Consider the following 12,848-nt stretch of genomic DNA (forward strand, 5'->3'; position numbering starts at 1 on the left):
CCTATATGAAACATAACTGTATACATTTCAATAATCATAAAATCATGACCATAACCAATAACATACCATTTCCAATATGAAAAAACACTGAAACTTGTTTATTTATTTATTTTTGGTTCATTTATTGTTGTGTCTTTGCTCCTGAATCAGCCTCTCCTGTCTCCCTCCTCTCCACCCTGCTCCTCTTTGAGGCAGCAGCAAAGACTAGTTTTAGCTCTCAACAAGTTTTAAAAGTATATCTTACCTTTTTTCACCTAGTTAACTGAGCTGAGGTTATCCCGAGCTTGAATGACACACAGAGACCAATCAAGGGCTTTGATTTATGATCTGTATGACAGTGGCCATGTCGGGAGGCCACATCATGTAGACAGCCAGTCACCCTGTGTGAGGCAGGCCACTTAACAGGCCAGGCCATCAGGAAACCCCCCAGTCCTCCCGATGGCCAGTCCGGGACTGGGTACAGGAGGGGTAGAGTGAGGGACCATTGTCCACAAGTTAATCGGTCGCAGATGGCGTCGTGATCGCGGACGAACAGAATAAATAAATAAATGGGTCGCGAAATATACTTGGGCGGCCGTTAATATACCTGGGCGGCCCGTCCAAGTAAAGTCTATGTGTGGGAAACCCTGATATTAGATAGCGTCTTCATTCCCAGGAGTATCTTTCAGCTGTTCATTATCAGGCATCAGCATGACATGTGTTCAACTATAGAAAAGCATCACAGCTTACTGTTATTTTAAATATTTTAAGTGGAACATTTAATAATCCCCCACAAAAGCTAGCTGTTGCTGCCTGCACAGCACATACGCTGTTTACCGATGAAATCTACTGGGACTTCAGAGATAACTAAACAAAGGAAGGGCGAGGCTTTTGTAGTTATTAAACCTGTGCAACCTTTGCAAACAAAGGAAGCGAGAACTAATGAAAGCACCTGCAAATGTTGAAATACTCCTGTGTAATAATCTGTGTTGTGAAGCAGATAACAGCACAGTGTTTGTGCTCCTGTGACATTTGCATATATTTAAAGGATGTTTTAAGCAGACGTTTGGGAAAACACTGGACCCTTGTTTTTGCAAATGAGCCTCATTGCAAATGTACAAAGTTCAGTGTTTATAACCCCAAACAGTAACATAGAAATTAGCATTAGCATTAGCATCTTCAGACCGTCTGGAGCACCTTTTTATAAGGAGTATCTGCTTAAACGTATTTATTTTGGGATGCAGTGACAGGATGTTATGACAGTTGTGTGGTGAAAATACATGAATAAGAGCTCACGCTCCTTATGTATATACAAAGTAAATGAAAAAATTGAATAAGACGGGCCAGATGTAATATTAATATAGTAGCACATTCTCATTAAAGCTCTGAATAATGTTTACATGTTTTCAGACAAAGGTAGAAAAAAAGCAGGTTTTCTTATGTTTAGCCAGCAAACAGGTTTTGTTGACGTTTGTAACGTTAGCTAACTAGCCATCGAAGCTAACGTTGCTTTGCTTCCATGAGTTGCTTGAAAAACGCTGCCTTACCTTTTGTGTTTTAAGCTGAGTTGCTTTAAATTGAGAACCTTAGGGTTTTAGATATTTTTTAGTTTACCAGGAGTATTTACAATACAGTTTAAAATGTATTTGACAAGGGAGTCTAGGATTAAACAAAACACACCAACCAGCTGATGCATAGTTTCTCCTTGTTTCTGTCTTTCTTTGCTCATACATTTCAGTCTTTTCTTCTTCTTGGTTATTGTGTTCAATGGCTATTGTCACTATAATATAATTGAATGTTCATTTTAATTGTTGCCTCTTGCTTAGACTTGTTATCTTTGGATACATGCTCTGTTAGTTGGTATTGGGGCGGTGAGGCAGCGCTCACTTTTTAAGTTTTTTGGGGGCGGATTTTGACACAATCCCTGGCTTTTACGGTAACAATTACTCACCAACCCCAATTTCCTTTCCAATTGGTCTTTGGAAGCAGTGCCATCATTTACTGTAAATGGAGGCACAGCATGAGCAGCCAGACGACCGCACGAGTTGTGACCAGTTTCGAATTTCAAAATTCATGTTTTTATGGCAGCAAAACTTTCCATTCAGCAAATCTACACTTCATCTCTATCTATTGCAAATACTGCCTTTAATTTAACAGGCATGAGATATTGTATTAGGATACTTTTGGTTTCACTTTCTCATAAGTGGTTCAGTAAATGTTGACCTTTTGTTTTTTCAGGCTGTGAGAAAGTGTGTGGCTTGAGTGAACGCCAGTAATACCAACAGATCCCAGCAGATATGTGATGAGAGAGTAGATTGCCCTGGTTATGGAAATAAGCCCCAGGTTATTAAATAAAGCCAATTTCTCTTCAAACCAGCAGTTGTATTGTTCTAACTTTAAAAGGATTACTTGAGGGATGAACAAACGCTGATTGATGTGGTTCGTTAAGCAATAGGAAATCTTTCCAATGAGGCAAAGACAAGAAGATGCAAAGCCAAGGTTAAAAGCACAAGCAGAGCATTTGTTGTCAATTTGTCCTGATGCCACAGGGTTTGGATGTGACTCTTTGAAATGTTATGCCCACTCCAAATGCCTGCTCTTACAGGCTCAGACTTTCCCAAATGCTTTCCAAGTCTCTGGGCTGTCTCATGGTTTTTTTTTCAGCATCTTTCTACCCACTTGTTAAAAGTCTGAAGGTTTTTCTTTCTCTTTCTATTTGAGTATTGAGCATGTTGTCAGAAACCAGGAATCCTAAAAGAAACACAAACAGAGCTTCAGAGACCAAGTTTTCATGCACATCTTTAAAAACCAAGTCCTGATCATCTCCAAAGAACCGCCTGTGATGTCAAAGTGAAGTGTGTTGGCTTGTTCTATATTTATTTTATGACAAGATATGGTTTTATTGCCTATGAATAAGTACCATTCAATTCATAATTACAAAGGACTTAGATGTTTATGAAAGCTGTCATGCATTCATATTTCTATGATGTATTAATATGGATCCTAGTAAGCAGCACAAGTCCAATTGTCAAGTTCATTTAATAGTTAGTTGTTTACGGTTAACAGGTTGCACAAGCTCTTTGAAATCCTTGAAATGTCTGAGTTTCAAGGGGAAAAAATCAAGGGATTTGACTTTTCTTTCAAAAGTCATCTGTCATTGAAAGTTCTTGAATTTATATATTTTGAGAAATAGTAGAAAATAAAGGTCTTTGCTATTTAACATTTTCTAAATTGGCTATGTCCCACTCTCTCTTGCATGTTTCTTACCTGCAGTTGCATCATTGTTTGAACATGCAACCTGGCTCAAGTGTATTTAACCTTGCCGTGTTGGGTCCTGTTAATTGAGGACATTAAGCCTTAAAACTCTTTGAAAAGTACTCAAATGTATTTAAGGAGGTGTGGGAACCCTAGAAAAAGGCAGGCACATACTGTACAAAAATGTGTTCGCAGGGAATTGGAAAAATCCTCAGTCAATCCAACTTTTGCCCACAAAATGATGCCGTTTATTTAACGTTCTTCTAACGAACAGTCAAGTTATTAAATATCTGATGCTTTTGAAGCATTTAGGCCTACCTCTTTAGGAGTTCTTCCTGTGTCCTCACACACATATCTCCTATTATACTATTTGTAGGCATATATTATAGGTCTCAGATATATAAAAAACATCTATGAAGTGTTTGGCTCAAAATACCAAACAGAACACCCATTCTAGCCTCAAACCCCTCTGTTTCAGCCGTGTTAGAGAACCGCTGATTCTGGGTCCGTAGCTAGTGTTAGCGATGCTTGCTAATGTAAACAAAGACCATATTACTTCCAAAACGCATTGTTTCTGATACACCGACGTTTCTTATAGTGCCGTGGGCGTAAAGCCAGCCCACATTTCCGATATTACGTCATATCGGCAGCAAATCTGGATCAGCTCTGTTGTACCCTCGTTTTCAGAGATGTGGGTACGGAGGAAAAGAGAGGGTTGTATTTCCGGACACTTTGTGGGTTCCCTGACACCGGGGACACATATGCATGTATAAAAGACATCAAAAAGTGCATTTTGCATAATAGGGGACTTTTTTAAATACAAATGCATTACTTGAAGCATGACAAGATGGATGTCCATGTTATCTTGTGATCCTGCATTTCTTGTGTAAAGTTGTATAATGGAATCCAGCTGCTATGCAGGGTAAACACTTTTAACCTGCATGACACAAGACAAGCATTAATGTCTCGTTAAAGTAAACCATAGAAGCACAGATTCCTGAAGTTGGTCCAGGAATTTAAAATAAAGACCCATAACATCCAACTAAAATACTAATTGTGCTTCTTAGGATGCATGGAAAATGTGCAGACTCCCAAAGGTGACGCCTCTGCACATGTTGAGGTTGGGGGGAATTATTCTATAAGTGTTAACACACGCAGGATAATACAAGTGTTAGATATCCCACCTAAACAGTATATGCCTGGATGTGTGTGTTTTAATGTAAAGTGTGTGTGTTTGTGTTTTAGGGAGAGCGAGAAGACGAAGCTGCTGATCTCTCAGCAGACACAGAAGGTGGTGGAGAAGGAGGCGGAGACAGAAAGGATCAAAGCTATAATAGGTGAGACAAAGACAAAGAAAACAATGAAGAGAAGTTCATTATACAAAATATTGTTATACAAAAAGGTGCTTATTTGTGTTATAGAGGCTGAGAAAGTGGCACAAGTGGCAGAGATCAAATACGGACAGAAAGTCATGGAGAAGAACACGGAGAAAAGGATCTCTGAAATTGAAGGTTTGTATCCAGAACAAAAGTATTATCAGCTAAATATATATAAGTAAAAGAAATACCCAATCCAACTTAAATTAGTTTAATACTGACTAATATTTATCTTTGAGCATTCTCATTCGTGTTTGTTGATCTGTAAAGCCCACTGACACTCACGTTTTTGAGATATAGGGCTTATAAATACACTTGGATTTGATTAAAATGTGTCGAGTCAGGAGTGGTACCAAGTGATCTAAACACAGCCTGAAGAAATAATCATTTTAAAATAAGTTAGAGCCAAAGACTGAGCAACAAGGGCCACAAATCAACAACAGTGAAAGACATGGCTTTATCTAAACAATGCGTTCAAATCAAATCAAGTTTTATTTATATAGCACAATTTTAAAACGATTTCTGGTCGAGCCAAAGTGCTGTACATGCAATAAAAACACTTTACAACAATAGCAAACAGAAGACAACAAATTACAACAGCAAAATAAAAAATCACACACATGGAAATGTCAGGAGTCGTGCTCCGCTCTGACTAGAAGGCCAGAGAGAAGAAGTGAGTTTTAAGTTTAGATTAAAAAAAAACCTAGCGTCTGGGCCGACCTCACATGGAGGGGCAGAGTGTTCCAGAGCCTGGGGCCAGCTGCTGCGAAGGCTCGGTGCCCTCGGGTTTTGAGCCTGGTCTTGGGCACTACCAGCACCAGCTGGTCAGCTGACCTTAATGCTCTGGCTGGGGTGTAGCGATGGAGGAGTTCTGCTAAATAAGCCGGAGCCAGCCCATTTAGGGCTTTGAAAACTAATAAAAGGAGTTTAAAATCAAATTGGAAGCCAGTGGAGTGAGGCCAGAATTGGGGTGATGTGGTCACGCTTTCTGTGGCCAGTGAGAAGACGTGCAGCTGCGTTCTGCACTAGCTGCAGGCGTCTAATTGAGGCCTGGTTCATACCCACGTACAGAGCGTTGCAGTAGTCCAACCTCGAGGTAACAAAGGCTCTAATAACCTTTTAAAAGATAAAAACGACTTGGTCTTGGCCAATAGTCGTATTTAAAAAAAAAAGAAGCATGTTTTGACTACGGTGCTGACCTGCTTATCAAATATAAAAGTGCTATTGAAGGTTCATGACAGAGGGGAGAATGTTTGTATTGAGGGAGTCCAGAATATCAACCGGGGAGGCTGGAGGTTGGGGTCCAAAAAAGATGACCTCGGTCTTGCTCCCGTTGAGGTTGAGGACATTTTGGCTCAGCCAGGATTTTAATTCCTGTTAAGAGTTGTTAGCTATAAAGTCTTAAAACGTAAACTGAACTAATTGTCGGATAAATGCAGAGAAGTGAAATGTACAAGAGGAGCATCTACAAAGAAGAATTGTAATCTATCATTAATTGGATCTCAACATTGTTTCCATAACGTAAATGCACTTTCCTAAAGTACCCAGTCAGTCTTCACATGTTATAACAGGAATAATGACTGTTTACTAATTCTCTAATCCTGTCATCATTTTGACTCAATGAAAAGGTCAGAGGGTTATGAAACAGTTATCACAACATGTGCATTTCCTGCCAGGGCAAGTCAAAATCCTTTTTAAGACAAAGAAGCAAACATGCTCAGCGATGTGGCAATTTATTCACAAACAGTCAAAAGATAGAATGAAGGTAAACGGGATGCCCCCATTAAACTATCTGAGGCGTGAGAATAGGGGGTATGACACTGCACAGAAGTATTTTAAAATATGTGTTATACTAACCAGATCTAAGTGAATCTAACCCTAACGACTGAATTTTCCCTAAACATTGGTTTTAATATAGACAAGATATGATAAACATGTATATAAGTGGAAAGCAATGATACAAATGAAATGCATTTCAGAGTAGAGTATCATGTTTAGAAGACCCCAACTGTTTAGTATATTCAAGCTTTGACATATGTTATTACATACCTGCAAACTAGTCGCTTATGTGCAAAATTCACAGTTTTGAATCAAAATATGTCAGTGAATCTTTTTAGAGGGGCGGGGCTTGCAAGTGGCCAGCACATGAACTTCTAGACTGGAAGTAGAAGATTTTATGTACAGGCCAAAAGACAGAAGAAATCAACTCAATTTGGAAAAACAATTTGTTTTTGTTTGTTTTATTTTCTTGACCCCAGTTTGGTTTACAAACATGTCATCTTTTTTACATATTTTGTTTGCATGTGTTTAAACAGCTGCTGTCTTAAGCACTTTTTTAAAGACAGACACATATAAAGACATTTGTATAGGGTTATTAATCTGAAGTCAAACCCGTGGACATCTGCAAACCACACCATAGCTTTTACATTTGTTTGTACAAGCTGTCATTCTTACTTGAATGAAGACAAAGTAGAGATGTGAAAGACAGCATCAGAATTCAATGCAAAGAAAACCTATTGTTAGGATTACGAGTAAATCCTCAAGTGGTTTTCAGCAGCTGTGTACAATCAGAAGCGCTTCTTTGCGAGTGTGTTTGTTTTCAGTTTCCTAGTCTGGGAAACCATTTGCTTAGATGGGCTCATGTTCGTAGGTCACAGTATTTACACCAGCTCCCTCCTCTCTGAGCGGCGAAGCAGCTTGGACTTCTTTTATTACACAGAACTCAGACTGTTTGTTTCTAATTCACAGATGGTGCTTTCCTCGCCCGGATGAAAGCCCGAGCTGATGCAGAGTTTTATACGTCACAGAGAACAGCAGAAGCCAATAAGGTAAATAGATTACACAAAAGCACGACAACATATTATCAAAGATAACGTTACATGATAGTCAGTCTTTCTCCCAGCAGTTCCATTTCGGGTGCTGCGGCTGGGCAGCAGCTGTGTGTCTTTGAAGTACACCGGGCCAGTGGCACAATGTGAACTGTCAGGAAGACTCGGGTCTAACTCATGGTCTAACTATCCTTATTTAACAGAAAATAAAAAGGCAACAACAGGGCTTGGGAGCAGTGGTCGCGTTAACCGAATACCCCCCCCCCCCCCCCGTCAGCGCGAGTGAGTGACGAGTTGTGCACAGACTCGACGGGTAATAATGGATTATGGCGGAAATGTTACGATCCTGTCCGTCAAAATGAATGACAACGAAAAAGTCTAACGCCACCACTGCTTGGGAGAAAGAAACAATGTGATATTTGAGCCCATTTTCGCTACAATGAGGCGGAGAAAAAAAGCGAATGCATTGTTTTATCAGAAGTGAAGCAATGTGGCCACAACACAGCTGGTAAAAACACCACAACCTGACCTGATACTCTCTGCAAAGCTGCATTCTTAATCATTCAACTTGTGTTTTTCATCAAATAAGGACAAGATATAATCTTATTGTGAAATAAGTTTGACTAAAATGACAAATCATTGGTTTTGGCTAGACTAGTTTGACTGAAATGTTCTCTAATCTGATGACTAAAAGACACAACAGTTTTCATTGACAAAAAGTAGACTCAAATAATTAGTTTTCTTTGACTAAAATATGACTAAAATGCTCAGACTTTTAGTCGACTTAAACTTGGCTAAATAAAAACAGGATGAAGGTGACTAAATATGACTAAAACTAAAAAGGAAATTTAACACAGGACTAAAACTAAATTAAAAAATAGCTGACGAAATTAACACTAATTAGTAGTCTTGCCTTTGTTGATGGATAGCTGCTAACAAAGCTCCACTTATTGTGTGATCACATATCTCTTATTTCCTGTGAGTCACCTGTTATTTCACAATCAGGAAAGACTGTTTGAAAGTCAAACAGTATAATAAAGCAGATAAAAGATACAGGATATAAAAAAAACAATGAAAACACCCATACCACCATTCCTTTTAGTATGACAGAAAAAGATGTCCTCATTCATACTATGTCAAATGCAGAATGCCAAAAAGTACCTCAAGTCCTTCTGCATCTGGTCACAGTCTGCAGTTTGCATACAGCATGCTATTTTGGCTTTTCCGATCCACAATCCTTTGCACAGGGGCAATACTGTATTATCAAAAGGTTTGACATACAAAGTAGTATGTGCCAAAAGCATGCATACTCCATGGAAGCGTACATACGGGCATAAGGGCATACATAAGGGCAGCAGCAGGACACACAATAAGTAAAAATAACAAGTGTGTTTTTTGGAACGCAGCCTAAACTCCAAACTTTGAAGATTCAGTTTAAAGCTGCAAAAATACTGAGAGCTTCCACAGAGGGGAAATGTACAGAGAGTGCTGCGGGTATTTGTCCTCAAACCAATAACAAACACAACAGAAAACAATCTCAAACTGCCGCTGAAGCACAATGACGTAAATCTTGTTCATTCTCCAGGCAAGATTGACTTTTGTACATTTATTTTCTCAGGTTTCAACCAAAGCAAAACAAGGAAAAATTGCTTTTACATCCTCTCTTGCCCTGGTAAAAAAAAACTTTCTGGTTCCAAATTCCTCCTCCACCAATAGATGCTCAAATGAAGAAGCTGCCTTCAAAACAAAAACATTGAGACATCCGCTTTCATATTGACACTAAAATAATGATCAAAGTAATCCATACAAAACAGAAATACAGCTAATGTTTAACTATTGTTTAACGGTTTTTAAAAACATCCTCTGATCTCCTGCACCGCATGAGTTTCCTACCCCCACCCCCCCCCTCCTCATCCACTCTGCTATGGACAATCTTGCACTAATGTACATTTCCCAAAGATATTGAAGTGACTGTTATTTTGTATATATGGATTGTTGTGCTTTTATTTATGTCTTAATGTGTCTGTTGATTGTGTCTGTATATATAGGATATACATATTTTAATATATATTTGTATTCGGGATTGTGAGAAACGGTATTTCAATCAGGAGAGACAAGTTTTCTTTTGATGTAACGATATATATTTATTGCTGGGAATATACAGATGCATGTAGTGGTGTTTGGCGATTAGACCCCGTTGGGCTGGAATATCATTCGGGAGGGGGAAAACCGAGCAGATGAATCCCCCCCTGGGGTCTAGACACTGGAGGTGGTGGCGGCATGAAAGGATTGATTGAAGTCGGTCTGAAGAGTAGTGGTTTAAGCTTGACCCTGGATTTGGAAGATGGAGGAGGGGAGGAGGGCTGCGTTGAGTCACCTGAAATGACAACTGTGAGGAAGGGGAGAGAGCAGATTTCAAGGTTTAGCAATGCACTATGATAGGCTTGTGGGAATAGAGGCGAAGTGATGGGTTTAGCAGGGGAGTGACGCCCCCGATCACTGATTGAGAGATCAGTGATCCAGTGAGCTGGGAATATGTGAATTAATGACTCAAGGCGGTCTTCCTGATTGAACTTGCGCTAAGCTTCATTTCAATCTACACAATACACACAATACAATACAACTGGAAAGTCCAGCCTGCTCTTCTGTAAATAAAATGGTGTTTCTCTCCCGCAGCTGAAGCTCACCCCGGAGTACCTGAAGCTCATGAAGTTCAAGTCTATCTCCGCCAACAGTAAGATCTACTTTGGGTCCGAGATCCCGCACATGTTCGTGGACTCGGGCTCCGCGGGGGGGTCAGTGAAGGCGTCTGCAGCCATGGACATTGTAGCCGAGCGGATCATGGACCTGGATCTCTAAAGAAGAAGTACCAAAGCCCTCAGGAGGAGGTGGAGGTCTGTCTGCAGGGGGGGGGGGCGGGGGGCAGGAGCCTGACCCCCTGACCCAGAGAACTCCTGCTCAACAGAGCCCGTATTTATCAAACACCTCAGAATAACTGCTAGATATCACACTGAAGGTTTTACATGGATTTTATATTATTCTCCTACAGCAGAGCACAGGACTTGTTTCAGAGGTTTGCATACACTTCTGCATAGTTCTTAGAGATGGTCTGGAATCAGTCAGTTGGGTTGCAGATAAAGCAGATGAGATAGCATCAACTGTACGTGTCTAATTAGCTCTTTTTAGCAAACATCTTTTCATATGTGCATCTGGTGTACACAGTTCATCTATCAGGAAACAACAAACATCTGGAATGCAAAACTACGTATGTGTTTTTTTGGCTGCATCTACTGATTCTTAAATGATCAATTCATCTGCCAATATTTTTCTCAATTTATCAAGTTTTGTTAAGTCCAAAAAGCATTCTCAAATTACTTGTTTTGTTTGACCAAAATACCCATAAATATTAGTTTACAATGATTCATTAGAAGCAGGGAATCTTTTACATTTAGAAGCGGGATTAAAACACATTACAGTTGTTTCAAAATGTTTGCTTTAAAAATGACTGAACTTATTAATAGATCAAAATGGATGCGAGTTATTTCTGTAGATTGTAGACTTTCTATTGATTGGCTATATTTAGACAAATAGTGACTCTCCATGTCCAGTTTGTATTTGTCATGCACCCACATGCATGTGTCCAGAGCATTCATTTGAAACCGGGATATTTGTCATGTAGGAATTATTTTAGGTGCATGAATCTAATCAATAATTGTTCTTGTTGCATGCATTTGCCTTTCGCTAACCCCTGTCCTTTAGTTACATTAATAATTAGCAGATATACTAAATCTATACATTAAATCCTAAACAGTAATTGTCAAGATCAAGAAAGTTATTAAAATACTGGTCCCTGCTGCTCAAAGGAAGGACCACATGTTGGCCTCTCTGAGGATTTTAGACTTCCTATTCTGAACTGCTTGAAAAATACGGGCCCTCTCCAAGTAACCTCACTGTAGACGAGAGGACGAAGGAGCTGCTCGCTGCTGCCTGTCAGAGGCCACGTCATCGCTCCTTTTGTTTGTTTTATCTGGTGAATATTAACTAAGGTTGTGCAGCTGTCTGCTGTATGTGTGTGTAGCACTTTGTTTTTCTCTCCGTTCATTCAGCGGGGAGAAGACATCTGTGTGGCTGCTTATGTTCACTGTTCATATCTATTCAAATCAACGCCCACTTTAAACAATTTATGTTGCGTTATGACAAAAGCAACTTTTGTACTCCAGTTATATCCTGTAGGAGTAGTTACAGGATATTTAAAGTAGTGAATCGGCTTATAATTAGATGTATACTGAGGGACTTGATGTAGAAATAGTATGTCGAAATCGTCTGTCTTTTGTCAGTTTTGGAAAACTCATAATCTTTTTTTATAGAAATCTTGGCTTGATCAGGACCAAACATGTTCTCAGTCTTAGATTACTAAAATGCAAATTGTGTCTTAATGTTGACAATATACGTTTTCTCCCAGCATTTAGCAAATGTTAAGTTTGATTGTTTATACTGAGGGTTGTGGCGTTGCACAACCAAGAACACATGGTTGTGAGTTACGACAAGTGTTCACAGAAACAAATTAGCTTCAAAGTTGTAAAATGTGGATTCAGGCTTCGTGGGAAGCTACGTATTCAGGCATCGAGGCTGCCACTTAGTTTGTTGAGCACACACTTTCACACGAGAGAAAACCTTTTGGAGTTTGAAGCTAAATGTCCTGTGTCCAAAATTAACCTACACCCAACTTCTAAACAAACAGTGATTATGTTATTATGTGTTGTTGACCCTGCTCTTTGTTGTCGTTTGAAGCTAGTCTTAAAGTCCCTTTCCGTTTTTATTTTAATACAAATGTCTCTTAATTGATTGAGATTTAGCAATGACTTGAAACTTAAAGGTGTTTGCACTGATTTCAATTGTAAATATGCAATCAATATATTGTCATTTGGCAATAAAGAACTGTGGGTTATACTTTGACTAATTAATGGCATTATTAAGAGTTGTATTTACAATGCAGGTCAAATGGGACTTGTAGGATGTGTGTCATTAAAAGTGTATTTAAACACAAACATTTTGTATCTAAAGAAGTGTTGTAATTGCGAGTCAGATTTATAAAGAGGCCCTGGTGTGCTTTTTGGGGTTTTCCCTCTCCTGTAGGATTGTGTGCATGTAAATGGTCTGCAAAGGACTAAATCCCACAGTTCCGTCCAGAGCCATGGGACAAAATACAATAATGAAAGCTGAACATTAGCTTAATAAAGCCCCTTTAAAAAAAATCTCAAAAAGGTAGTTTGGAGTAATAATTAAACCAGTTTGAATTTAAGTGTTATACACAGTAATTATCCTATTAGATTATTTAACGTGTTGAGAAAAACTGTTCTTTTGAGCAACAATGAAAGTTTAAGGACTCAGGTTGTGAAGGTGTGTGGCA

At 39.2% G+C, this 12,848-nt stretch overlaps 1 protein-coding gene across 1 annotated transcript; it reads left to right on the plus strand.

Moving 5' to 3' along the window:
* The first annotated feature begins 4,302 nt into the window (after window positions 1-4,302).
* Window positions 4,303-12,398, plus strand: LOC104944615 (erlin-2-like). Its single transcript, XM_010770182.1, has 5 exons — window positions 4,303-4,331; window positions 4,480-4,571; window positions 4,656-4,745; window positions 7,359-7,438; window positions 10,115-12,398. The coding sequence occupies exons 1-5, from the start codon at window positions 4,303-4,305 to the stop codon at window positions 10,295-10,297; spliced, it is 474 nt and encodes a 157-aa protein (XP_010768484.1). The 3' UTR covers window positions 10,298-12,398.
* The last annotated feature ends 450 nt before the right edge of the window (window positions 12,399-12,848 follow it).

Source organism: Notothenia coriiceps, unplaced genomic scaffold (assembly GCF_000735185.1).
Source record: "Notothenia coriiceps isolate Sejong01 unplaced genomic scaffold, NC01 NC01_scaffold00008491, whole genome shotgun sequence".
Taxonomy (NCBI): domain Eukaryota; kingdom Metazoa; phylum Chordata; class Actinopteri; order Perciformes; family Nototheniidae; genus Notothenia; species Notothenia coriiceps.

Excerpts from the sequence above, each read along its gene's own strand:
- LOC104944615 (XM_010770182.1), top strand. The coding sequence starts at position 4,303 with ATGCATGGAAAATGTGCAGACTCCCAAAG. Across the intron at positions 4,746-7,358 it reads AAGGATCTCTGAAATTGAAG|ATGGTGCTTTCCTCGCCCGG; the intron begins GTTTGTATCCAG and ends TCTAATTCACAG. Across the intron at positions 7,439-10,114 it reads GAACAGCAGAAGCCAATAAG|CTGAAGCTCACCCCGGAGTA; the intron begins GTAAATAGATTA and ends TCTCTCCCGCAG.